Below are 27,917 nucleotides of genomic sequence, written 5' to 3'. Positions count from 1 at the left end.
ACTAAAAGTAACAAAAGAATGTACAAAACATATTTTGTGATTGATTATAAAATAGAGTGCTGTTTTTTCAAAATTTATATGAAATGAAAGCAAGTGATCAAGTTTTTGTAATAAATCCTACCCTGTCCCAATTTTGAAATAACCCCAAAACATTACAAATGTTTAGAATTACAAGTAATTATTGACCACTGTCATGTTTGTTTGTAGGCGCTTTTTATCCTGGAGTGCCTGTTCAACCAGTTTGTATAAGATACAAAAATAGTTTGGTAAGTAGTAAGAACTTTACAATATCTTTAGATTATTATACCTCTTTCTAAAGTGACAATATATAGTTATTGGGAATTCCATGTATTCTTTCATTTGTCAGTCTCAGTTTGTCCTTCTTTAGTATCCATAAACCTTTCCTGACTACCTTGACATTCACAATATATCAATTCTTTATCTGAACAATTTTTGGGATTAACTTTGGAACAATTTTAATATTGAAATAGTGATATCTGCACCCTATTAAAATTTATCGGACCTCAGATGAATTATCACGTTGTGATTGGTTACACGCCGTCACGTGATGACCCCCTATGAGACCATATGGGGTTAGTAAGTTTCATATGGGGTTCGGGACACGTTAATGGTGACGTCATCTATTAATGTTGTTGTGCTTCATTGTTTCTTTTAAAACAAAACGCTGCAGAAAAAGCCCAGCTTCCAATAAATTCGTTATAAGGTTAACTACTGACCCCCTATGGATCCATAGAGCCTATGGAGGTGCGGTATGATTGACAATGTCAATGAGTCAACTGTCCATTAAAGCTCAAATAAATTGGATGTAAGCACTAACAGGCAACCAAACAGCCATGAACAATGAGAAAATCTTATACTGTATTGCCAGCTATGAAAGGCCCCAACATGGAAAATATGACACAATTGAATCTAGAAAACTAACAGCCATATTATAAGAAACAATTTACAAAAAAGCAAGTACAGCAGACATGAGCAAAACAAACACTGAACTACAGACTCCTGAATTGAGACAGGCATATAAAGAATGTGGGGTGGTTGTTCATGTATGTAAGCACTCAACCCTCTCCTAACATAGGACAGTGTTGTAGCAGCAAGACAAAAGAACAAAGGGACAAAGTTCATGTTTGTAAGCACTCAACCCTCTCCTAACCTAGGACAGTGTTGTAGCAGCAAAACAAAAGAACAAAGGGACAAAGTTCATGTTTGTAAGCACTCAACCCGTTCCTAACCTAGGACAGTGTTGTAGCAAAACAAAAGAACAAAGGGAAAAAACATTATTCACGTTTAGGAGTTGCTTCTGCTCCTTAAACCCTTATCACATTTAAAGGGAAATCACACTATTTAAACTACTAATAATAATTCATTGAAATTTTGCATGTAGACAGATCATACTTTTTACAATATTTTAGGCGAAAAAAAAATTGGGGTCACCGATGTTATTTTCGAGATATGACGTCATCAAAAAGTAAAGAATCGCGTTATACCGAAATATAGAAATAGCGCTCTAAATTGCTAATTGAAGGCAAAATTATTGAAAAACGATGTTTTATTGGTAAAACTATAACAGTCAATTGTAACTTTTACCTTATACACATTTATTTTCGCAGTTTCCTTATTTTTCAAGGCCTTTGGACATTTCCCGCCGTTTTTAATTTCGATTTATTATAGATTTTTCTTGAAATAAAAAAAATCTACTAATGATTTTTCCTTCAAACTTCTGCATAAGTTGCAGCTTCAGGGAAGATTTTAAAACCATAAATAAAAATAGGGGGTCACCGATGTTTTTAATCCGCTAAAACGGAAACAATCTTATTATCGATTTTTGGCGGGAATTATTTATAGCTAACGTTATAGAACGACGTTGCTAGCATAGGAGCATTTCTGGCAAAGCTTGGAACTATCGGGTTGGACTAAAACTTGTTGCTACAAAATATAATAACATTTTCAGGGTTTTTTGATTATTTATTGATATTTTTATCAATCTATCGAAACGTAAAACATTAAATACAGTAACAGTTATTATAAAGTAATTGTCAAAGTTGAAATCATCTGCATTTTTTAATTGCATTCATTGTATAGGGTAAACGATTGTCTGCCTCATGCCGTATTAAAGAAATAATTTACAGCTTGCAGATAAAGAATCTTCTACTTTAGAAGACTGGTGGTATCCGGACTGAAAAGTAACACGTTCCAGTAGACTACAAACAGAATAAATTCACTAACTTGTATATATTCGCACCGGGAAGATATGCCGTGTTTAAAAATCCACAAACTGGGCATTTAAAAAAAAAAGTCCTTAATGACACCATTTTCGGAAGAAATTTGAAATTGGTTAACATTTCCGTAATAACGCCACGCTCTAAAATATACATGTATATATAATCGAACCAAATTAAGTTCGACTTCCAGGTAAATTTTGAGTTCGAGTTTTATTTTGATTTCGAACATTTATTCGAGTAAGATTTGCCACTGGACGTTAAGCAACCAACAATCAATCAATCAATTGAGTAAGATTTTTAGTCAAAGCTAGAGTTACACTTAGAAACTTTCGAGTTATACTGTTAGATAGAGTAAAAATTTTGGAAAGAGAACATACATATTTTGAGATCTGATGAAATTAAGAGTAAGAAATATTGCTGTTTCTATTTTCTGTTGGTGAAACTCTCTTTCTTTGAATGTATATTCTTTTATCACATCTTTTATGATGGTATATGTACTTTTTATTTGCCAATACTGATTAATGATAGTTAATTTGAAAATAACTGATCGAATCGGTGTGTCAATTTAAGCACTCTCTGCTATATCATACTGGCCTTCTTTTTTTAAAAGAGCCAAAGAATGAGAGTATAATTTGCTACCTTTGTATTAAAAAAACTAGTTGTCCTTTTCAATCATGATACGACAATCTGACTGTACCGGCACTGTCGACAGGCAAGTGATTTGAACTAGCATTACTAGTTTTCTTTTATTGTTTTCATGAATTTTGCAAAATTTTCAGTGGCGAATATTTCATGATCATCAGAACAAAACTTTTGTCTATATGAGTGGAATATTCCTTCTCCAGACGGACCATTAATGTGTTGGTTATGATAAGCAGTACTCTGTAAGACATGTAACTCTACATAAATACATGCATGTGTGTGTGTGTTGAATGTTTCTCTTGATGGAGACTTTTAAAGCCAAATGTATAGTACGTGTTAAGAAATTTTTATACGCCCATTTACGGGACATACATGTATTATGGTATACTGTTGTCCGTCAACATGTCGGATGCTTCAACCAATTGGCAAAAAACTTTGGTGAAATTTTTGTATCTATTGGCGTGAGCTTCCTTTCGTCTTTTATAAATTTTAGATTTTACGTGTCAGAGTTATACGGTTTTACTTTTAAAAAAGGTCTTTTTAAGTTTTCGGACATAACCCAATAAGTGCAAAGTTTCAGCAGTTCTCATGAAACTTTAGTGCATTGTTCATATCGATTGGTGTAGGCTCAATTTTATAGATTTTCGATTGTACGATTCTGAGATATGGGGTTTTATTCATTAACAAGGGGGACTTTTCTTATTTTCGTACCCCTAACTCTAAGATTCTTTTTCCAATTTTCATACAACTTTGATAAATTGTTTAAATTTGTTGATGTAAATTCCGTTTTGATTTTCATTAATGTCTTATATGACATTGAGAAGTATTGAATCTCTCTGAAATTGTACCACAAGGTTTCATATCACATATTTAGGTTGGGGTACATGTAATTGCTCTAAACGTTCAGGAATTATGTTTCAAAAACAAGCATTTTACTAGTTTTACTATTTAACACCAACTTGTGTTTGAGTGTATGGATCTATCTAAAATTGTACTACAAGGTTCCACACCAAAAAGGGAAGGCTGGGATTGAATTTGGAGGGTTACTACAAAAGGAAAGGGGGGGGGGTCATATTTTTTTTCTGCAAATTTTTGATTTTTTTTTTAAATACATGTATATCAAGAAGAAATCTCCAATTGCACAATAGTTTTTTAAGACCTTCGACTATATCTATTTTGTGTCAGAAACCTATATTATGTCAAAAATTTGATCACAGTCCAAATTCAGTATATATATCAAGCTTGGATATTGTGGCCAAACGTGCCAAAACTGTTCAACCTCTGCGGGCGTATCAGGCTGTGCTCAGCGTAGCATTTTATTGTTGTTGGTGTAGGTCATCAATAGTACCAAAATATATAACTATGCATAGTGTTTGATATTCCCAGATTATTTGACGTCTAGTGGCCTTATTTCTAACTTGCTGGTCCTACAGTTCGCTAACGACAGTTTGAAGAAATACAACAAAATATGAATGCTTGCTCATGATTTCACGAGCAAGAGTCATTTATACACTCAAGAAGAGTCCGACTCTATAATGAAAGAAGAAGAAGATGATTTTTGTGTGCCCAAATGTTAGCATGAACAAAGCATTTAAGAGAGATTGAGTATCATGTACCATACAATACTGTGCTAAATTTTCTTTGATTTCGACAGCCAGCAACCGATGTAAAATTTTGGATGATTTTCGTTATTTTGTTAAAGTTTTTATTTGAATATTTCAATAAATATGATTACCCTACAAATCACTCGTTTTCATCATGCCCCCCAATAAAAAAATAAATAAAAAAGTGAGAGGCATTAGATGCCAAAGAAACATTCGGGAAAGATGGACAACACTTGAATAATTTCTGTCGTCACAAGTTAAAAAACGAGATCAAATAGCACTTCAAACACTATTTACGTCCAGTGGCAAGTTTAGTTCATACAAGTATTCAGAACTACAACATATTAATTTTGACCCTGCTTTGTATTGACCCGACAGGCTGCGCCGGCTAAATATAAATATGAAATGAGATTTTTGATGAATTATTTATACATGTAGTATAAAAAACTGTAGTTATGACGTTTCATGCATGTGCTATGAGAAAACTGTAGAAACTCATTGTTCCTATTTACAACTCTCTGTTCGACTGAAAACTACAGATTCGGAAGGTGTACGCTTACATGCTGCTACTCTTGGTCTATTTGTACCCCCTCCCCCTCCTCCCGAAAATATACCATGAACTCGACATACCGCATCGCAACGATACGCTGCCAAAGGAAAGTATTTGTCACCAACTTCGTTTTCGAGAAAATTGTCCGAGAGGGTACTAAATTATATTGAATATGCTATGAATTTCCATCGTTCTTAGTGTTGATTAATCATGATGATTAGGTGTTTTTTTTATATGTTCTTTTTATCATAAAGGTCTGGCTAGAGGGTCATTCGTTTATTAATATTTATTTTGTGTTACCAATATTTTTTATTCTTTTTATTTAAGCTTCATTCTCTATTCATGTGGGGGTTTTTTTTGCCTTTTAATCTGCAGTATTTGCCCATTATTCTGTATTCCGTAAACATACCCCAATACAATCAGACCCTTTTTTGTGGACATGTATTTTTTATTTAATTATAACAGTTCTAAAAAAATATGATATGTTGATTGTCAATTCTCCTGCTTTAGTCACGAAAACGGCGACGTCATAATACAGTTACGACACTATAGCGGCGCCGAGAGCGATGCGTATAAACAATAGTGTGATTTCCCTTTAATTGAAACTTGAGACATTCAATGATAGCTTTGTTGAACTTTGAATCAGCTGATAATAGGCAGTAGGGTTTAAAACCAGTATTTTAAGCATTGGACCCTTACCTTTTTAATATAATTTGTTTTTTTAATAAATAGGATACATATACATGGACCTGGGAAGGACCAGGAGCGTAAGTACTTAGATTTTTCTATATTTTAAAAATGTTTTTCTTGTCTTTTTGGTTTGAATATACATGTAGCATACAGTAGTTCATAATTTAGGGCCACAGTTTTGCCTTCCTGCTCATAGACCTTTTAGGTATTATCACATTGCTTCCAATATACTTGTAAGTTGATTATGAAGTAAAAAAGAAACAATAACAAATTTTAGTTGTTGTCTTAATAGTATTTAAATTGGTGTATGTTTTGTGGTAATTTTACAATAAAAGAAAAATGAAATTTACATATTTTGGTGTTCTAAATTATGCTTGTTTTATCTTTCAGATTTACATGTTTATGGCTGTCTCTATGTCAGTTTCATAATAAATTGGAATTAGAGGTATGTTAATATACATGAACATAGTCTGTCTGAAATGAAATCATAAGATGATATTTTTTTAAATCACTTTGTATTTTCTTTCTTGTTTTACTACATCTATATATGGGTTTAAGAACTTAAAAAGAATCATATACTTTATTGTAGGTGTCAAGTTGGTACTTCAATATGACTCTCAAGTTAAGATTGGAACATTAGTACATTCCCTTTAAACAACGTGAAGAGTAACTCTATCTCTAACCTATGTCCTCAAATAAACAAAAATTGATTCGTTGAAAGAAGTCATGTCTTTAGCAGATTTTAATCATCTTTTCAAATAGGCTCATGCATGACTTTTGGAATGAAGTTATTTCCTTGCTACATTGTGCTACTGAAACGTAAAATCTGATTTGTCCAAAAAGACCAGCTGTATCTTTATTTACAAGATTTAGAGACAGTTGGATGAAGGAAATTAAGTGTTGATTCAAATGAGTAATTCAAGATTTTTTAGTGAATGATTTCTTGGTTCCCATGTCTAAAGTGAAAATAATATTAACATATGAAATAATATCTGTAGGGAATAAAAACAAGCTATTACATGTTTTCTTTTTCTAATTCTTAGTTTTTACCAGTATATAATCCAAATGAAGAAGAAAAACAAGATCCCACATTGTATGCATCTAATGTACGAAAGAAAATGGCAGAGTAAGTTATATACAGGCTAATGGAGAAAACTTAATTTTGGATAATGTGTGAGTTCGTGGTCTAGTGGTTAAGACCGATGGCGACAGTGCTGAAGGTCCCGAGTTCGATTCTCACTCGGGGTGCTAAAAATATCAGTACATCAGAAGGGCGATTTTCACCCTCTCACACACATCTCTAGTACCCTGACCGGAGTTTAAACTAGAATGGGTACTATGGGGGCCTCGGTTGGTCAAATTTGCTCCCAACTTTGACCTGGAGATCAATCTACTGATATCTCTTCGGTTTGTCTGTTCCTGCCGAGCAGCCCAGTGGTTCTCTCCGAGTACTTCGGCTTCCTCCACCATAATAACAGACTCTGCCCGGTGTCCTAGCACTCCCTGGTGTTGGGTGGGGATTGTCCTTGTAAATATTGAACATTGTAAATACATTAGTGACACATCTCCATTAATCCCGATAGGGAGTGTACACGGATTCCACTGTACTTGCAGCTCTCGAGGGGTGCTCCGTAAACGGAGGGATCTAAGTACATACATACATACAATAGCTATTGAGTTTGTTACCTAGCAGCACACATCAATCAAATGGGGCAATATGCGCAATTGTTTCTACATAGGCCGTAATGGTAACGTTTTCTTCTGTTGCTCAGTCCATATCGTAAACTTGTATATGTATGATGGCTTGTTTCGAAGCTGAGACATTTTTACATATGTGGTTAAATTTTCGGGGTACGAAGTGTGATTCATTTTTCCGTAAATTAGCAAACCCCAAGTATCCTTTTGCGATGTGGCTCCTCATGGTAAAAAATCCCATTTTTAACACAATAAGTGCATTGAAAATTTAATTCTTTGAACACATTTAATAGCTCCATAGTTTTGACACATTTATTCTGTTTTGTTATTATAGAAATGTGTCAAATATCACTACACAGAGATTTTTCGTTTACACGTGACTTTTGTGTTCCTCATTTCAAGGCGCATTAGGGGTATTGTCCCAAATACAGATGTTCTTTATAGAAAATTCTCCATTATTTAAGAAAGATTCTATAGATCTTAAATATCTTAATAATGTTTACAATAGTTTTCTTTTATTTTTAGAAATCTGGGAATACCCTTTACAGATCATACCTATGATGATGTTAGACTTATGCAGAAAGCAGCCATGCTAAATTTACCACATACAGCAGGGCTTATAGAATTCCAAAAACTTCATTCCAAACTTGGGTAAGTTTAAAATGCCCCAACCCATGGAACTTGACTAGGTGCTAGGGGCTGTCTTAAATTTGCAGTGGAGTCAGACTTTGGACTCCTTGTTGATGGCTTCACTGTGATTTTATGATGAAGAAAAGCAAGTTGAGAACCATGAGATACAAATAAATATAAAAATAATTTGGTATGATTTCCAATGAGACAAGTATGCATAAGGCCACGTTTTTTGGTCGAGACTTCGACTTTTGTCGAACAAGCAAGACTAAGCGATCCTACATTCCGTCGTCGTCTGCGGCAGCAGCGGCGTCCACAAAAATTCACTCTGTAGTTAAAGTTTTTGAAATTTTAATAACTTTCTTAAACTACACTGGATTACTTCCAAACGTGGACAGAAGCTTGTTTATGATCATAAGATAATATCCAGAAGTAAATTTTGTAAAAATAAAATTTCATTTTTTCCGTATTTAACTTATAAATGGACTTAGTTTTTCTGCGGGGAAACATTACATTCACTCTGTGGTTAAAGTTTTTAAAATTTTGATATCTTTCTTAAACTATCCTGGGTTTGTACCAAACATTGACAGAATCTTGTTTATGATCAAAAGAAAATATGCAGAAGTAAATTTTGTAAAAAAAAATAATTTGTTTTTTCCGTATTTTACTTTTAAATGGACTTAAGATTTTCTGCCAGGAAACAACACATTCACTCTGTGGTTAAATTTTAAAAAAAAATAATAACTTTCTTATACTACTTTTAATTTGTACCAAACTTGGACAGAAGCTTGTTTATAATCAAAAGCTAATATTTAGAAGGAAATTTTGTTAATATTTTGTACCTGTGTATCTGTATTTTACTTAAAAATGGACTTAGTTTTTCTTCCAGTTAACATTACATACAGTCTGCAGTTAAAGTTTTTAAACATTTATTAGATTCATAAACTATCCTGGATTTTTACCAAACTTGGACAGAAGCTTCTTACAATCAAAAGATAGTATCAAGATTAAAATTTTTATTGATTTCTTTCCTCATTTTTGTTGAGCCTGTGATTTTCAGCAAAAGTAGGCGAGACACTGGGTTCCCCGGAACCCTTACAAATTTTTAATTTGTTGGTTTAGGAGACCAAAGTTTGCTTTTACTGTCAAAGTAATTCACAATGCAGTGTTATGAATTTTAATTTGACAATAATTTTTAAGACTGAAAAAAAAGAAAAAGAAATTGAACAGGTGACTTATAAAGATTAAGTTAAACAAACACTTAAATATTAAAAAAAATTTCTATTGGTTTTAAAACACACTGCAGTTTTGTCCAGAGAAAAGAGTTCAGTTTTCAATCTTATTCTTGAATTATTTCAGAATTAGTTTTGACCAAATGAATGAACTCCTAGACCAGTTTGGTGCTATTTCACAAAAAGATAAAGGCAGTATTACTTTGGGAGAATTTGCTGCATATCTAGGTGTACCTGTGTCTCCGGCTTTAGAGGAGATGTTTTCTTTATATGATAGGGTAAGATCACCAGAAAGTTTTTCCTTATATGTAAGGGAAGATTAGAAGAAAATAATTCCCGAATATGTTAGGGATGGTTGAGGAATATACTATGTCCACCCCACCCCCCCAGGAACGGCACATTTTTTGGAAAACCCCAACCACCCACAGAAATAAAATAGATAAGAACAACACTCCCTTTGCTTTTTGGTATTTTAAATACAACCACCCACATAAATTAAAAAAAAAATGCATTCCCCTGGGGAAGGGGGGGGGGGGACATAGTATTATCTGGATCTGGACCCTGAGGCTAACCTAAGAAGAACTTACAACATACCTATAGGAACCATTTTCTCTGGCTTTAGAGGAGATGTTTTCTTTATATGATAGGGAAAGATTAGAAGAAAATATTTCCATTTTGGCAGCTTTGGGAGAATTTACAACATATCTATATATATGAACCAATATCTCCTGCTTTAGATGAAATGTTTTCTCTATATCAGGTATATAAAGAGTGAAATAAGAAGAAAATATTTCCCTTATATTAGGATAACTTTGGAAGAATTTACCACATATCAATATGTTCCAATTTCTCCACAAAAAAAAAAAAAAAAATAAATTTATTGTTATTTCTTAATAGAATTGAAAATGGAAACAGGGAATGTGTCAAAGACACAACAACCTGACCTAAAAACAGAAAACAATAGAAGGCCACCAATGGGTCTTCAACACAGCGGGAAAATTCTGCACCCAGATGAAGGCTTAAGCTGGCCCCTAACATTAGTTTTAAACTAGTTTAGCAAAGTTATACTTCACACTAAACTCCAAAACATATAGATGAACCAATATTAAAAAAACCCATACAAGACTAAAAAGTCCACAGGCTCCTGACATGGGACATGCAGAAAAATGTGGCGGGGTAAAACATATCTTTCAACCCACAACTATACCTCTAGTCAATGTGGAATAAACAAAAGCACAAAAAAAAACCAGTGAAACTGTATTGTTTGTTCTCACATCTGTTTATTTTTTACAAAAATATTAAAGATTGATTAATTGAGACCAAATCATGTAAAAATAACCATTTCCCTGTTATTTATAATGGTCCAGAAGAAAAAACATTTCTAGAAGTATATTGTAGCTCGCTCTTTTCTCACTTTTATTTCAGAATGGTTCAGAAACTATAGATTTCCGGGAGTATATTATTGGTCTTTCATTGATATCACAACCAGTCAACAATGATGACACTTTAAAGTTAGCTTTTCAGGTAACTTAAAACTGTACTATTGAGAATATAATATGGTTATGTTAAAATAAGAATATCAAGCTTTTCAGGTAACTTAAAACTGTACTATTGAGAATATAATACGGTTATGTTAAAATAAGAATATCAAATAACTTGTAAATGAGATGTTACAATTTTGATGAAAATTAGACCAGCCTAACATCATCTCCATTACCTTCAGGTTTCTAAATTTCATTTGGAAAATTTATTTACTGATATATTTTTTCCAATATAAATGAACCTTCTTTTATTTTCCCCACTTTTGGGCCCTAAAATTCATTTACATGATTCTCAGGCTCCTTTGCATATTGTTTTTGGATGAAGCATTTAAAATAGTTTCTTAAAGAAGTAACAAACTGAAGCCATTTAAAGGAGTCCATTATTTTTGCAAAAATCAGTGGAACAGAACCAAGCGTAAACTATTTGTTAATCACCATAGCAGACTCTCATATTTAAAATCAACTCAATATATTTATTTTCTTAAAAGTCAAAAGCCCATAATTTCAACAAAAATCAGCAGAGTGGAACTAAACATTCAAATTTTCTAACATGATGAGATTTGTTAGTGTTTGGTTCTGATGGTCTAAGTTATATGTATCCAAACCATCAATTAAGCTGTTTAGTTTTGATGTTATAAACTGTTTCTTAATATGGCTAGTTAGAGACAAAATCCCCAAAGTGTTACTGTAAATTAGCAAATTATTGCAATGATTTTATTATTGTGAAAAATGCAACAGGGTTATGAATTTAAGAAGATTGTTCTCAATATCTTAAAAATTTAAATCGCATTTTAGTCTAAAATGACAAAATTACAATAATAAATGCAGGCAATAATTCCTACAGTACTTGCTCCTGATCTTGTTAGTGATGATGTGGTGTTCTATTGTCTGTATATGTGATTTTATTACAGTTATTTGACAATGGAGATAAAGGTTACATTACACAAGCAGAGCTGACAGAAATATTATCCAATGCATTTGGGATGGATGATTTGGATGTTGAAAAATTGTTTCAAGACATTAATATTAACAAAGATGATAAGATTACATTTGGTAAGATTTTAAAATATTTTGAAATTCAGTCTCATTGATTAAATGAGTGAAAGAGGGAAAACTTACATACTGAGGTCTCTAATCAGAATAACTCCAATTGAACTTTAGTTAGCAGAAGCCATGTATCAGCTGAAAAAAATATAACATATATAAAGTAAGTAATGTCAAAATCATTTAATTAACAGTTCTTGGTGATATAGCCAGACTGGTGTAGTCAGATCTTCATAGACTTTCTGTAGTGGCAGAATGATCTATAAATGTTGGTTCGCTCTTGGTATAGTGTCTGAAATTCATCCATTACAGGATAATTATCTGTATAGTCAAATATCTTGTAAAAATTTCTTCCGTTACAGTTAATTTGGTTTACCTGATTTTGTATGGTACAATAAACATTTAACATGATAATATACATTGTAGGTTACATTTAACATCTAACCAATGAGCTTTAAGTGATCGAGTTACGCCATTTAAATTGTTGTACATGGTAGTCTTGCAGCCTTAATTTTACCACCAGCATTAGAACTCTAAGCAAAAGCCTAGTAATGTCTAATACTTGAAATATACCCTTTTGGAGTTTGAACTGATCTGTGGAGTAATATTTGTAATAAAAAAATAGTTTTTAAAGTCTCTGCAAAAGTTTTCTATTGCTAAGATGTAAATGTATTGCGGGAGTGACAAACTGAATAGTGTGGTTATATTAGAAAGTTAATAAACCGTAGCAAGGAAGAACTCGTCATGCTTTATCTGCATCTTTTAACCGCTATTTTTTTTCATCAGAAATCTCTAAATCTACTTTTAAGTGTGGGAATAACATTGACCTGCAAATTCATTAACCTTGAATTTTTTTTCAGATGAATTCAAAAAGTATGCTGTAACCAAACCAGAATATGCTAAATTATTTATGACTTATCAAGAACTAAAGAAGGTGTTAAGTACAAATGGTAATGGAATTAGTAAACTTGAGTAATCTCCCTTTGAGTAGAAAGTAAACTAGAGTGACTTCCCTTTATCAAGGTTGCAGTGACTGGCTCAGTGGCTTAATAAGAGGTCTACAAAACTACAATACAATTTTGCCATATAGATGATATTTAGAAGGCACATACCATGTGTTCATTGTTCAAATATTTCAGCTTAATATTGATATTTCTCCATTCCAGATTTTAGATATGCTATTGATATTTATAGTAGGGTATATAATGCTTTATCTTCATTATTTTTCTGCATTTAATGAACTTGTCTTCATAGAATTACAAAATTTTACAGATTTATAATTTGTTCAATTATGTATTTATGGCACATTCTAAGACCACTAACAAGAAATTTTTTCATGAACTAAGAACTTTTAAACTGATTAAAAATAACTCTCTATGAAAATACTCTCATAACTGAATCATAAATTAAATATTAGATGTTGTTAGGTCAGAACCTGCTTTCTGTATAAAAAAAAAATGAAAGCTGGCTATTTTAATACTAAGTTGTTTTTTTATTTATTTATTTTTAATGTTTAAAACATCAACACCACATAATGTAAATATATTGATTGTGTTATTGATTGCAGTGTACTTATTATTTTTATAAGGCTATCAACATCAACATTGTGTTATTTATCATTACAGAAAGCTCAAATAGTCATTTGAGCTAGTTGAACACAGATATGGTAATAATTGCACTGCTTTTTGTCTTTCAGTTAATACTTTACACATGTTTTATGTTTTTATTTTAAATGTTTTTGATATTGTTCTGTTTCAATTTATTTTATTGCACCAAAACATGCTGATTAATTAACATGAACTTTGAAGATTTTATCAGAAAATCTAGTATCAAAGCGAAATAAACATATTCAAACATGCGTATATTTTGGCAGGGTGTTATTTTTAGGGATTTCAATGTCTAAACAATATTACTGTTTTTGAGGGCATTTTATGTGATCTCAAAATAAGGAAAAATACCAAGCAAGAAAAATTGAACGTCAACAATAACTATGTTAATAATGTGGAAAAGCTTACTTAAAAGATGCTAATGAAGGGCAAAATTTTAAAATATGTGCTTCCTACCTAAATAGTGCCGAGCATAAACTATACAGGGCTAATTTCTGTAAGGCATTATTAAATTCAATATATCAGCCTGAATAGTTCATTGTACAAGGTTATAACATATCAAGAAAAACCAAAATACAAACATTTATTATCCTGCAACAGGAACCAGTGGGTATTTTTTGCCCAATAAAAAGATACATTAATTATATTTTGTATTGGTACATAATGTTTTAGATTTAATATAATATGAAAATTTATTCTTTTAAAATTGTTTTCTTTCACTGTAACATCCTAGCCTTGTTAGACATTTGTATTTTGTTAGTTCCTTTTGACAGTTTTGTATTATTTGTTATTGATTTGGAATTGTACTGTGAATTGAATTTTATTGGTGGATTTAAATTTTCATTTTTGGTTAAACAAATATAAATTTATAAGATTCAGGGTTTGTATATAGCTTTAATTTTTATAATAAATTATAATTGAATAGTTTTTGACTGCACATATACACATATCAATGGAAAGTATTTTAAAATTTTTAAAAATTAAAGTTTTGATTACCATAAAACCTCAATGATTTATGTAACACAAATAAAACAATATTCACAGTATAATTTTTCATTGATATGAATTGCATTTTTGGAGTTGTACAAATATTAGTTTGACTGATATTTCTTGAAAGCAAGAATACATTAACTTGTTAAATCGGTAAAGCCCACACTTTTATAATCAATACATTTCCTATACATGTGTAATAACAAGCATGCAATGGATACATACATTTGAGAGAGAAAAAATGAAAAAAAAACATTGTATGACCTTGACTTTTGACTTTGTTAAATCTCATCAGTACCAGTATTAACCATGTGCCTATTCATATATGATCTCATTAACTATTCCTAAACACCCTCATCCATTTGTGTCATGTTCTCAGAAAGTAAAGTAGGAGAATGACAAAAAAAATCCAATTCACAAAATAATGTTCTGGAATACAAAACATAGCATCTGTTAGCAGTTTTCATTTACCGAATGCTTCCTGTCAAGTAGTAGTTTAAAATCCTTTATTTTTATTATGAAATATTTTATTTAATGTATTTCATAGCTTCCTATATTTAAGTCTCCCAAACAAAGTTTGGAGACTTATTGTTTTTGCTCAGTTCTTCTTATTTTTATTCTTCTTCTTCTTTCCTCCTTATTCTTCTGCCACTAAAAAATGAACTTGTCCGCAGTGTTTCTCCAAAACCTGTCAGATTTACTGAGGGTTTCATAGAATGTTAGACTAATTTGTCTAGGTGAGCCATTAATCTTTCGTTTGTGCATTGGGGTCTATTAAGGGGTATTTTGAGGGCAGAAAGAAGAAAGGGGGTTTACTATAGAACCCTATGGGATTTTATTTTCTAAAATTTTCAAATAAATATAACTTGAAAACTGTGATAGACACACACAGTCTTCATAAATGATGATAGGACAAAAAAACAAATCACATGAAATATAGGGTGAGTCCTTGGGGGTCCCTTCAATTTGAGAATTTGCGATTATCTTGTAAACGGTCCTGATCCCTACCCCTAAAACATATATATACTTGAATGGGACGATAAACCCAATCAAATGAAATTAAAGGGAAGTCTCTAGGGGTCACCCCCACTCCGTTAAATTTGAGAATGTGCTATTATCTCGTAAACGGTCCAGATCCCCACCCCTAAACTATATATATATACTTGTAGGGGACAATAAAACAAATGAAATGAAATAAAAGGGAAGTCTGTAGGTCACCCCACCCCCTTTTGTTTGAAATTTGAAACAGTCAAGATCCACACTCCTAAACCATATATATTCCTGAATGGGAAGATACAACAAATCAAATAGAATTAAAGGGAAGTCCTTGGGGGACACCCCAACCTGTTCAATTTGAGAATGTGCTATTATCTTGTAAATGGTCCAGGGGGACATTAAAACAAATGAAATAGAATAAAAGGGAAGTCCCTAGGGGGTCATCCCACCCCCTTTAGTTTGAAACTTGAAACGGTCAAGATCCCCACTCCTAAATCATACATATTCTTGTATGGGACAAAAAATCAAATCAAATGAATATGGGACCATAGGAATGGTGAGTTATGGGAGCATCCTGCTACAATTACTTCTTGTTTTCCATTGTATTTGTACAAATATCAAATGATTTTAAGTTGAGCAATAATTCACAATCAGACTGAATATTTATTTAAGTGTATTTCACAAAATATGTTTTTTTTTAATAATTTTAACATGTTTAGAATGTATTCACTTATTATGATTATTATAACACATATGATTAATTATTATTATTATTATGTTCAGTTCTCATAATAGGGTCATAGAAGACAATATATATTTTATGAAAGAATTGTTTGCTACAAATATCATATTTTTGGTAAATTAGAAGGTTGCTATATTGTTATCTTTACATCCATTAATTGTGGATTTTATGTTGGTAAATGAAGTCAGATTGTCAGTCATACCTTTTGAGGAATGATTAGGGTGTATGTAGATAAATATTTCTTTTACCTTTACTTGCCATAAATAAATCTACAGACAACAGTAAATGCATAAGGGCTATTCCAGAAAAAAATGTAGGGGGGGGGGGGGGTAAAGGCAGTTTTTGTCAGCACCCACCACCCAGACAATTGTAATTGAGAATTATAGTGCATTATAGCGTGAAAAGTTGCTCTGATACCCATTACCCATGTATTATTAATAAAATGTGCCTTCCAACCCCCCTACATTTTTTTCTGGAATAGCCCTAAGGTATAGTACAGTGTTGCTTATTGCTTGTCAAGTGTAGGAAACAGAATGCCATCAGAGTTGTTGTTTATCCTTTGTTTTCTTGTATGAAAATCAAATTATCATTTTTTATGATACCAATGCTAACCCAATATCATCACTCTTTTGTATACTGTGGTTTCATTATTATTTGTTGAATACCAAATTTCCTGGTTTTTGATGGGTACAGGTGAACCATAAATTTGATAATTTACTGAATTTCGTGGTTTTTGATGGGTACAGGTGAACCATAAATTTGATAATTTACTGAATTTCGTGGTTTTTGATGGGTACAGGTGAAGCATAAATTTGATAATTTACCGCATTTCCTGGTTTTTGATTGGTACAGGTGAACCATAAATTCAAAAATTTGCACATTTTCTATAGGATTTGTATGCAGAGATTTGTAAAGCCACACAATCAAATACCCTGGAAATTGCAAGTTTTCTTCAATCCACAAAAATTGATACCCACCAAAATATAAGAATCCACAGTAGTTGAAAAAGAGTTTTCAAATTGTGATAACCATATAAGTTCTATAATCTCTTTTGAATCTCAGCTATCATCATTTTTTATATATAGCTGATAGCATGATTTATGTACCAGGATGAAAGCTTCTTGGTTTAATATAACTGTTTTAATTAAAAACTAATATTTATTTTATTTATCATTTACATTATACCTATTAGCACAAAGAGAACAAATGATGGAAAAGGAATAATTTCAATTTCAAATTGCCAGAAAAGATATGTCAAAATATGCATTAAAACAAAATGATTAACATTTTTCATATTTTGAAAGGAAGGAATAGAATAAACTCTTTGAAGTTGATTTTTTATTTCAATTGATTTAGTAAATTTCTCTTTAAAGGTTAGGTTAATTAAGTTTATCTGTTTAACTGATTGAGAAAGGTATTAATAAAGAAAGCCAAACAAATTTGCTACAATTTCATTGAAGTTGCTTAATCTTTACAAGTTAAGTAGGGTTTTTATTAAACTAAATACCAAATTACCCTCTTACATTTAAGGCAGCAAATCAGTAGTTCATTCATGTAAAGTCGATAAAGATCTTCACAACATATCACATCAAATATAAGTTTTCAAATCTTTACAAAAAATCACATTGTATATCAGTTTTCATAATAAAATGATCTGAAATAATCCTTATTTATTATGACAAGGTATGACTTCAGGCATATAACAAATAAATGACACACTTGTGAATTTGATTGAAAAGTAACGATTTTACAGTTACAATAGAGAAAGCTTTCTACATTTACTGTACTATATTTAAAATTTAATTGGAAATATGATCATTTTTTTTTTATTATCTTCTTTATGTCTGTTAATGTCTAAATCTGCATCTGGAAGTCTGCCAATGGTTTTGACATCCTCTAGAAGCTGAATATATGACAACATATATTTATAGATACTTATTTACCCTGTTAAACCTTTGCAAAGGATAAATATTGATATTCTTTCTCTTCACAATGTACATTTTCTATACTTTAATATATGAAGTCATATTTATTAACTTTGATTCCCTGTTTAAACTTTACGAATGATAAATAGTGTTATTCTTTCTCTTCACGCTGTGCATATTGCAATCAAAGGTCAGGGGTAGTATTTTAGAGTAGGCTCAAGACATTTACAAAAGGCTAATACATGTACAGAAATGAAATAAAATTCACATCAAAGGTTTTTGTAGAGGTTTTAGTGCTATAACTCAATAGAGGTAGTTATTTGTCAGTGCAATAAAATTATTATACAGGTCAAGGTATTTCTCATATTATTTTAAAATACCAAATAATATTTCAATGTGTGCTCAAACTGCTGGCAGGGTTTTACGGATAATGTTAGTCTGGGTTTTAATAGATAATGTTAGTCTGGGTTTTAATAGATAATGTTGGTCAACTTTATTTTTGTATGAAGGTTGAGATTATAATGTATATGTTATTAATTTATTGCTGTTTTACTGATGTTGTTAATAAGAATTTTGGCATTTTTTTCACAAAGTTTTCTCAGATTTTGATATTTCAATAGTATTTAAATGATCTGTGATAAATTTTTGAGTAAAATTGTTGGAGCATACAGTTTGTGTCACTATATTCCTGGTGTTAAAATTAAAGTCATACAAAGTGGTTTAATGTTTAGTAAAACTGGTGTCACAATTTTGTTTTACATGAATATAAATTTAGATAATTATTTGCCTAAACACTTGAGTCACAAATTATTTTTTTTAACTATATATAACTTTTTGTCTAAGTAATATATTGAATATTCGCAACATCCATATTGAAATTATGTCACTACACATGACTGTCAAGAACTGATTGAAACTTCACTAAAAAGATCCTGAACTGATCAGTATTATATAGAGGAATTTATGTTAGAAATGCTTACACTGTGAAATATATTATAATATTTGCTCTCCATGTTTAATCAGCATTATCATTAAGTAAACGTATGAGCTAATTATTGTAAATATGTTAATATATGATGGACCAATGTCTTATGAACATTTACATGATATTATATGAAAGATAAATGCTTGACTCGACACACATAAATTAGTGACAGGAGAGGTAATTTTTGATCCTTGTCTAGCACATGTTTATAATAGAGTGATGATGTCCAATACTGTAAGGCACCAAATGACCTCTTTTGTGCTAGCATGACATTAATTTTTCTTACAATTTATTCATAATCAAAAACTAAGATAAGTGGCATACTTGATTTGTTTGAAGTTAAATTTGTAAAGCTGTTTGAGATCACACAAATGACTTGAATCAATATAAAGCTACAAATGGCTAGGAAGTGTATTTGCTTTAGATGTCAACAATGGAATGTGGTAGTTGTTATTTTGTTATAGATAGGGACAGCTTGCAATATTAATTTATCTTGTTGTTGTACTTAATTCTTCGAACTGAAATAGAAGATTTTCAGTTTGAAATGATTTTTGGAAAGATTAGAACTTGTTCTAAATCTTTACTTAGGCACCACCCTCCCTAACAACAGGACAGGTTAGCTACTGTTACTAAATGTATTCACACTAAAATATAGTTCCCTATGGTTCCCGTGAATGTGCACATAATACACAAATAAACTGAAAAAACTGGGTATATTATTGGAGCAGTTCAGTCAAGAATGTATGTAATTAAGGTGTGTTGATGTGCAGGCTTTTTTAAAAACATTTTGATTAGGTAAGTGGGTATTGATTCCACTAGTATTATTGACAAATGTCATTATCACTAAACAATCAGAGACAAGGTGGACCTTTAATTACAATGCCCCACCTCCTAAACTGCCAATCAAATTGACCACATTACCTATCAACTTCAGTCTTACATAATTATACAGACCACTCTCATATGTAATAATTCTTAATACACAAGTATTTGACCTCATAATTGAATACACAAATGTGTTTATTAGATGTTTGATATTTATAAGGATGATACTTTTATTTATTGCCAATTACTTTTAATCTACATTACACAAAGTGATTCTGTAAATTATATCTGAAAGATAAATGATTAATGGATTAACAAGATCTTAAAAAAATGAAATATGAATATTAATATGAATATATAAAAGGTATTCAAGTATGTCCTATAATTTACTTGATAAATTTCCAATAATCATCTGTAATTAATCAACAATTTAGATAAGTTCACTTTTTTATCAGGAATTCAATCAATCAATCAATCAATGATCGATTGATCGATCAACTAATGACATAGTTACAGAGACAATAAGTATATAGTAATATACAACAATATAATATACAGTGCATGTATGATGAAAATGGTCAGCATTAACCAGGAGGAGATACTTTCACATTAACAGCTTTAATATATTAACATTATTCGATTAGATATAAACAGCAGTTTAAATAAAATTGTGCAAATTTAGAGACTCATATTATTTAATTTGAGCTCATTTTATCCTCACAATGGAAAAGCAAGTTTTCTTCTAAAGATCTGCTGTAAATGCAATTTTCAGGAATAGCGCTCTATAAATGTTCATCCCCCCATACCTTAATATGAAATAATTCAAACTACTGTTCTAATCTTTCCATGAGTGATATCCATCACTTTGATTTTTTTAAATATTCCCTTTTGTTAAAAATGATCAATCTGTTCTGTATAATATTTTTTTATAATAAGTTTCTGTTTGTATATTACACAGCTGGAATTTTATTAATGAAAAAAAAAAAGAAAACAGTTTTCTGTCTATTGAAATTTCTAAAAGAATTTCACAGAATAAAAACTTTATTTTTTGTCTTCAGATGATGGCATTAAACAATAGTTGCCATTTTACATTACATTTATTTTTTAAGTATCATTATTTGAGCATTAAAATAAAATATTTCCTCTTCATTATTCTTATTCTTGTCTAAGTTTATGATAGTGAATATGACTTCTTTGAACTTCTTGTTTGGTTTAGTTGTTGCTTTCTCAAACTAGTTAATTTTGGGGGTTATAGTTTTATACCCAGTCCGATGTCTTTAATCCAAGATCTTAGCAAGTTTTAGTCTCTCTCAAAGCCCCCAGTCCAATGACTTTAAACCAAGATCTTAGCAAGGTTTTAGTGTCTCTCAAAGCCCCCAGTCCAATGACTTTAAACTAAGATCTTAGCAAGTTTTTAGTCTCTCTCAAAGCCCCCAGTCCAATGACTTTAAACCAAGATCTTAGCAAGGTTTTAGTCTCTCTCAAAGCCCCCAGTCCAATGACTTTAAACCAAGATCTTAGCAAGGTTTTAGTCTCTCTCAAAGCCCCCAGTCCAATGACTTTAAACCAAGATCTTAGCAAGGTTTTAGTCTCTCTCAAAGCCCCCAGTCCAATGACTTTGAACCAGGATCTTAGCAAGGTTTTAGTCTCTCAAAGCCCCCAGTCCAATGACTTTAAACCAGGATCTTAGCAAGGTTTTAGTATCTCAAAGCCCCCAGTCCAATGACTTTAAACCAAGATCTTCGCAAGGTTTTAGTCTCTCTTAAAGCCCCCAGTCCAATGACTTTAAACCAAGATCTTAGCAAGGTTTTAGTCTCTCTCAAAGCCCCCAGTACAATGACTTTGAACCAGGATCTTAGCAAGATTTTAGTCTCTCAAAGCCCCCAGACCAATGACTTTAGATCAAGATCTTAGCAAGGTTTTTGTCTCTCTCAAAGCCCCCAGTCCAATGAATTAAAACCAGGATCTTAGCAAGGTTTTAGTCTCTCTCAAAGCCCCAGTCAAATGACTTTAAACCAGGATCTTAGCAAGGTTTTAGTCTCTCTCAAAGCCCCCAGTCCAATGACTTCAAACCAGGATCTTAGCAAGGTTTTAGTCCCTCCCAAAGCCCCCAGTCCAATGACTTCAAACCAAGATCTTAGCAAGGTTTTAGTCTCTCGCAAAGCCCCCAGTCCAATGACTTTCAACCAGGATCTTAGCAAGGTTTTAGTCTTTCCCAAAGCCCCCGGTCCAATGACTTTAAACCAGGATCTTAGCAAGGTTTTAGTCTCTCTCAAAGCCCCCAGTCCAATGACTTTAAACCAAGATCTTAGCAAGGTTTTACTCTCTCTCAAAGCCCCCAGTCCAATGACTTTAAACAAAGATCTTAGCAAGGTTTTAGTCTCTCTCAAAGCCCCCAGTCCAATGACTTTAAACCAAGATCTTAGCAAGGTTTTAGTCTCTCCCAAAGCCCCCAGTCCAATGACTTTGAACCAGGATCTAAGCAAGGTTTTAGTCTCTCAAAGCCCCCAGTCCAATGACTTTAAACCAAGATCTTAGCAAGGTTTCGGTCTCTCTCAAAGCCCCCAGTCCAATGACTTTAAACCAGGATCTTAGCAAGGTTTTAGTATCTCAAAGCCCCCAGTCCAATGACTTTAAACCAAGATCTTCGCAAGGTTTTAGTCTCTCTTAAAGCCCCCAGTCCAATGACTTTAAACCAAGATCTTAGCAAGGTTTTAGTCTCTCTCAAAGCCCCCAGTACAATGACTTTGAACCAGGATCTTAGCAAGATTTTAGTCTCTCAAAGCCCCCAGACCAATGACTTTAGATCAAGATCTTAGCAAGGTTTTTGTCTCTCTCAAAGCCCCCAGTCCAATGAATTAAAACCAGGATCTTAGCAAGGTTTTAGTCTCTCTCAAAGCCCCAGTCAAATGACTTTAAACCAGGATCTTAGCAAGGTTTTAGTCTCTCTCAAAGCCCCCAGTCCAATGACTTCAAACCAGGATCTTAGCAAGGTTTTAGTCCCTCCCAAAGCCCCCAGTCCAATGACTTCAAACCAAGATCTTAGCAAGGTTTTAGTCTCTCGCAAAGCCCCCAGTCCAATGACTTTCAACCAGGATCTTAGCAAGGTTTTAGTCTTTCCCAAAGCCCCCGGTCCAATGACTTTAAACCAGGATCTTAGCAAGGTTTTAGTCTCTCTCAAAGCCCCCAGTCCAATGACTTTAAACCAAGATCTTAGCAAGGTTTTACTCTCTCTCAAAGCCCCCAGTCCAATGACTTTAAACAAAGATCTTAGCAAGGTTTTAGTCTCTCTCAAAGCCCCCAGTCCAATGACTTTAAACCAAGATCTTAGCAAGGTTTTAGTCTCTCCCAAAGCCCCCAGTCCAATGACTTTGAACCAGGATCTAAGCAAGGTTTTAGTCTCTCTCAAAGCCCCCAGTCCAATGACTTTAAACCAAGATCTTAGCAAGGTTTCGGTCTCTCTCAAAGCCCCCAGTCCAATGACTTTAAACCAGGATCTTAGCAAGGTTTTAGTATCTCAAAGCCCCCAGTCCAATGACTTTAAACCAAGATCTTCGCAAGGTTTTAGTCTCTCTTAAAGCCCCCAGTCCAATGACTTTAAACCAAGATCTTAGCAAGGTTTTAGTCTCTCAAAGCCCCCAGTCCAATAACTTTCAACCAGGATCTTAGCAAGGTTTTAGTCTTTCCCAAAGCCCCCGGTCCAATGACTTTAAACCAGGATCTTAGCAAGGTTTTAGTCTCTCTCAAAGCCCCCAGTCCAATGACTTTAAACCAAGATCTTAGCAAGGTTTTACTCTCTCTCAAAGCCCCCAGTCCAATGACTTTAAACAAAGATCTTAGCAAGGTTTTAGTCTCTCTCAAAGCCCCCAGTACAATGACTTTGAACCAGGATCTTAGCAAGATTTTAGTCTCTCAAAGCCCCCAGACCAATGACTTTAAATCAAGATCTTAGCAAGGTTTTTGTCTCTCTCAAAGCCCCCAGTCCAATGACTTTAAACCAGGATCTTAGCAAGGTTTTAGTCTCTCTCAAAGCCCCCAGTCAAATGACTTTAAACCAGGATCTTAGCAAGGTTTTAGTCTCTCTCAAAGCCCCCAGTCCAATGACTTCAAACCAGGATCTTAGCAAGGTTTTAGTCCCTCCCAAAGCCCCCAGTCCAATGACTTTAAACCAAGATCTTAGCAAGGTTTTAGTCTCTCAAAGCCCCCAGTCCAATAACTTTCAACCAGGATCTTAGCAAGGTTTTAGTCTTTCCCAAAGCCCCCGGTCCAATGACTTTAAACCAGGATCTTAGCAAGGTTTTAGTCTCTCTCAAAGCCCCCAGTCCAATGACTTAAAACCAAGATCTTAGCAAGGTTTCAGTCTCTCTCGAAGCCCTCAGTCAAATGACTTAAAACCAGGATCTTAGCAAGGTTTTAGTCTCTCTCAAAGCCCCCAGTCCAATGACTTTAAACCAGGATCTTAACAAGGTTTTAGTCCCTCCCAAAGCCCCCAGTCCAATGACTTTAAACCAAGATCTTAGCAAGGTTTTAGTCCTTCCCAAAGCCAATCTTATTAAAATTCATTACCTGTGTTCATGTTTTGCTTACAAAGAGGTGAATTTCCTGAATGAATTTTGTGCTGAAAACAATTACATCAGCCAATGACATTTCTGCCTTCAAAATTGTTGAAAGTGTGTATCATTACAAAAATATTAGAGAATCCCAAACGATCTTCAAACAGTCTATAGAACATGTAAACAGGATCTTAATTTTAACCAGATTTGGATAAAGCAGGTGTTATAGTTTTATTTCTTCACCATACCAGTTTGATTGGATATTAAAACTATTACAAAACCAGATAGCCTGATGATATTACAGGCACTAAATTTGGTGAGGCTAAAGCAATTTCATGTCATAAACGTATTACACGAGACTTGCCTATAGGGTTAAGGTTGACTGGGTTTTCTTTGACCAATTAGGGTACAAAGGTATTTATATCATCCCAATAGTTCTAATCCGTTTTGAATCTGAAACACGTCAAAAAAAGGACCACCCGTAGGCTGATTGGTCTAAGAAGGTTCAGCAATTTGCCCTTTCAAAGTAAACAGAAATGTTATCGAATAACACTATATTTCCTATTGCGTCACATCACCAGACTTGATTACCAAATGTAAGGTATAAATTAAGGGTACCAATGGTTCAGTACAAGAGCTCAATTGATACCAACCACTATCATTCCATTTCATTCCAGTCATTTGTAAAACACACTTCAAATGCTGGAACTTTCATCGACAACGTGTTTGTTGAATTAGGCGGATTGATAGTTCAGCAAGACAGTCAATATATCAATGGGAAACAATTGCGCATTACCACAGACCCGCTATAGACGCATGTTTGCACTCGTAAGAAACAGAATTCACACAGAAGATTATAAAAGATAGGAAAAAGGCTATTGTGAAGTTCTGGTATCATTTTTAATGGTCTACTTCCCTTTGTTTATTTGTAACATATCAACTCATTCATTGTATGGTGTTCATATCTCAGCTTATACGTAACGTTTGCAAAGAGGGGCGAAAGATACCGATTGTGACATTTTGATTGAGCGCGAATTCACGTAGCAGGTGGTGTGTACATAACAGATGACGTTTATCCTGTCGACCGGTCTGGTCTCGCTCCACCGGTAGTTCATGCGATTCACTCATATTATGTGTGTTACTTTGGTTTGAAAATCGGTAAACTACTGTTGCCTTAACTTATTTCAATAAATATGTTACCATTATTAATTAGGGCCCCGCCGAAAAGGCGGGTCGCCCTATAGTGATCAGTGTGTCCGTCCGTCCGTCCGTCCGTCCGTCTGTCCGTCCGTCCGTCTGTCCGTCCGTCCGTCTGTCCGTCCGTCTGTCCGTCCGTCCGTAACACTTTCGTGTCCGCTCCATATCTAGAGAACCATAATGATTTCATACTTTATACTTTACATGTATATTAACCACCACCAGAGGGTGTGTCATGATGTATGTACAACTTCCTAGGTCAAAGGTCAAGGTCAAAAACTTTGGTTTCAGTTGACAACCCTGTGTTCTTTGGTGAAGATCGTGTCCGCTCCATATCTAGATAACCGTTATGATTTTATACTTAATACTTAACATGAGTATTAACCAACACCCAAGGGTGTGTCATGATGTATGTACAACTTCCTAGGTCAAAGGTCAAGGTCAAAACCTTTGGTTTCAGTTGACAACCCCGTGTCCTGTGGTGAAGATCGTGTCCGCTCCATATCTAGATAACCGTTATGATTTCAAAGTTTATACTTGTCATCCATTTTAACCACCACCAGAGGGCGTGTCATGATGTATGTACAACTTCCTAGGTCAAAGGTCAACGTCAAAAAAACTTTGGTTTCAGTTGACAACCCTGTGTTCTGTTGTGAAGATTGTGTCCGCTCTATATCTTGAGAACCATTATGATTTCAAATATTATACTTGACATCCATTTTAACCAACACCAGAGGGTGTGTCATGATGTATGTACCACTTCCTAGGTCAAAGGTCTGTCTGTCTGTTGGTCTGTCCATCGCTAACAAATTTGATCCACACTATATTTTGAGAGGACAGCTGTTATTATTTCATACTTTATACCTGACAAACATTTTTAACTTAACATATATATTAAATGTGTCATAATGTATGCATCCTAGGTCAAAGGTCAGTCCGTTGGTCTGTCCATCCGTTCGTTGTTCTTAACAAATTGTGTCCGCTTTACCTCTCGAGAACCGTTAATATTTCATACTTTATACTTGGTGGGTCATAATATATTGAAGGCATAATTCTAAAAATATGTGACAAATATCAATTGGGCAGCATCTTTAAACATTGTTCAAACATCAATCCATATATCCAGAAGTCACCTTAGAGTAGTCAACAATGAGTTCACATCATGCAGTCATATCACTATTATACTATGAAAGTAAGTTGAGAATATTTATCAGTTTTAACTTAAAATCTTAGATTAAAATCACATGTGAGACTATGTAATAACTTCCAAATAATGCTTCATATCAGATTATCCATACAACTTATTTACCCCACATTATTGACAGCGGGGCCCAAAGAGATGGCTCCCATCTCAATGAAATCTAGTTCTGATTATAACGCAAAGCCTGAATAAAATTAATTACTCAGTGATGTTTCAATAGTACAACGAGAGAAAGAAACCTCTGCAGGTAAAGTCAGCTGGTGATATAACATGAAATAAGTGATTTCGCAATTCTCTAGGATCCTGCTGACAACAAAAGTATTGATTAAAACACAGAGTATATAGAAATAGCTTAGACATCACGAGTTTAAATGTTTAAATATTATATACATCATTCATAAGAGGAGGTAGAGATGTTTCTGGGCAGTTCCATGTCGAAGCAATTTCGGAGCAAAAGAATAAGAAAGTAACTATTCCGAAATTCTTGCCCTCGAAATATTAGAATGCCTTATATAGTTGAGGTGGTTAGACCGTAAGACTGAACATAAAAATATTTTAAAGATATCATTAAATTATAGTCCTGGTACCTTTGATACCTATATTCAAAGACGAAAGACCTCATCAAGTTCTTGATTTATCTGCGAATCATCGCAAAGAGATGTTTGGTGGCATTCTTCTTTGTTTGGGAAGTTGAAGGGGCCTCATTTTACTCTTCTGGAAGTAAATCCCCTACTAGATTTCACGGAAAAGGTAAAACAGAAATACCATACTCCGAGGAAAATGAAAAGTCAGTAATCAAATGGCAAAATCAAAAACCTATGTGTTACCCCCCTCGTCCTCATTTATATATTTCCCAGTTGGTGCAAGGTCAGAATCAAGATCAAGAAAGCTGAAGAGGAAAGTTTAAATTGGGTAACATGTAAACACTGTCAATTTAGGTGGCCGAGAGCACGAATGATTTTACCCCATAGATGTTCATAAAGGGTCACAATTCAGATGCATTAATAAGCCTAGATTCATTACAAATC

At 33.3% G+C, this 27,917-nt stretch overlaps 1 protein-coding gene across 4 annotated transcripts in view; it reads left to right on the top strand.

Annotated features, from left to right (window-relative positions):
• LOC134720764 (lysophosphatidylcholine acyltransferase 2-like) overlaps positions 1-17,487 on the top strand; it is a 37,211-nt gene extending 19,724 nt beyond the window's left edge. For 2 of the 4 annotated variants that reach the window (XM_063583247.1, XM_063583249.1), the window contains 10 exons: positions 208-266; positions 5,769-5,803; positions 6,117-6,171; positions 6,770-6,852; positions 7,947-8,072; positions 9,411-9,561; positions 10,709-10,807; positions 11,736-11,877; positions 12,729-16,896; positions 17,056-17,487. In XM_063583247.1, the coding sequence (XP_063439317.1) occupies positions 208-266; positions 5,769-5,803; positions 6,117-6,171; positions 6,770-6,852; positions 7,947-8,072; positions 9,411-9,561; positions 10,709-10,807; positions 11,736-11,877; positions 12,729-12,844 (866 nt within the window). In that variant the 3' untranslated portion in view covers positions 12,845-16,896; positions 17,056-17,487. Of the gene's footprint in view, positions 1-207; positions 267-5,768; positions 5,804-6,116; positions 6,172-6,769; positions 6,853-7,946; positions 8,073-9,410; positions 9,562-10,708; positions 10,808-11,735; positions 11,878-12,728; positions 17,003-17,055 lie in introns of all 4 variants that reach the window. The other 2 variants (XM_063583246.1, XM_063583245.1) reach the window with 2 other exon arrangements.
• Positions 17,488-27,917: the final 10,430 nt, after the last annotated feature.

Source organism: Mytilus trossulus, chromosome 6 (genome assembly GCF_036588685.1).
Source record: "Mytilus trossulus isolate FHL-02 chromosome 6, PNRI_Mtr1.1.1.hap1, whole genome shotgun sequence".
NCBI classification, from domain to species: Eukaryota; Metazoa; Mollusca; class Bivalvia; order Mytilida; family Mytilidae; genus Mytilus; species Mytilus trossulus.
This window is presented reverse-complemented; position numbering and strand designations above follow the sequence as displayed.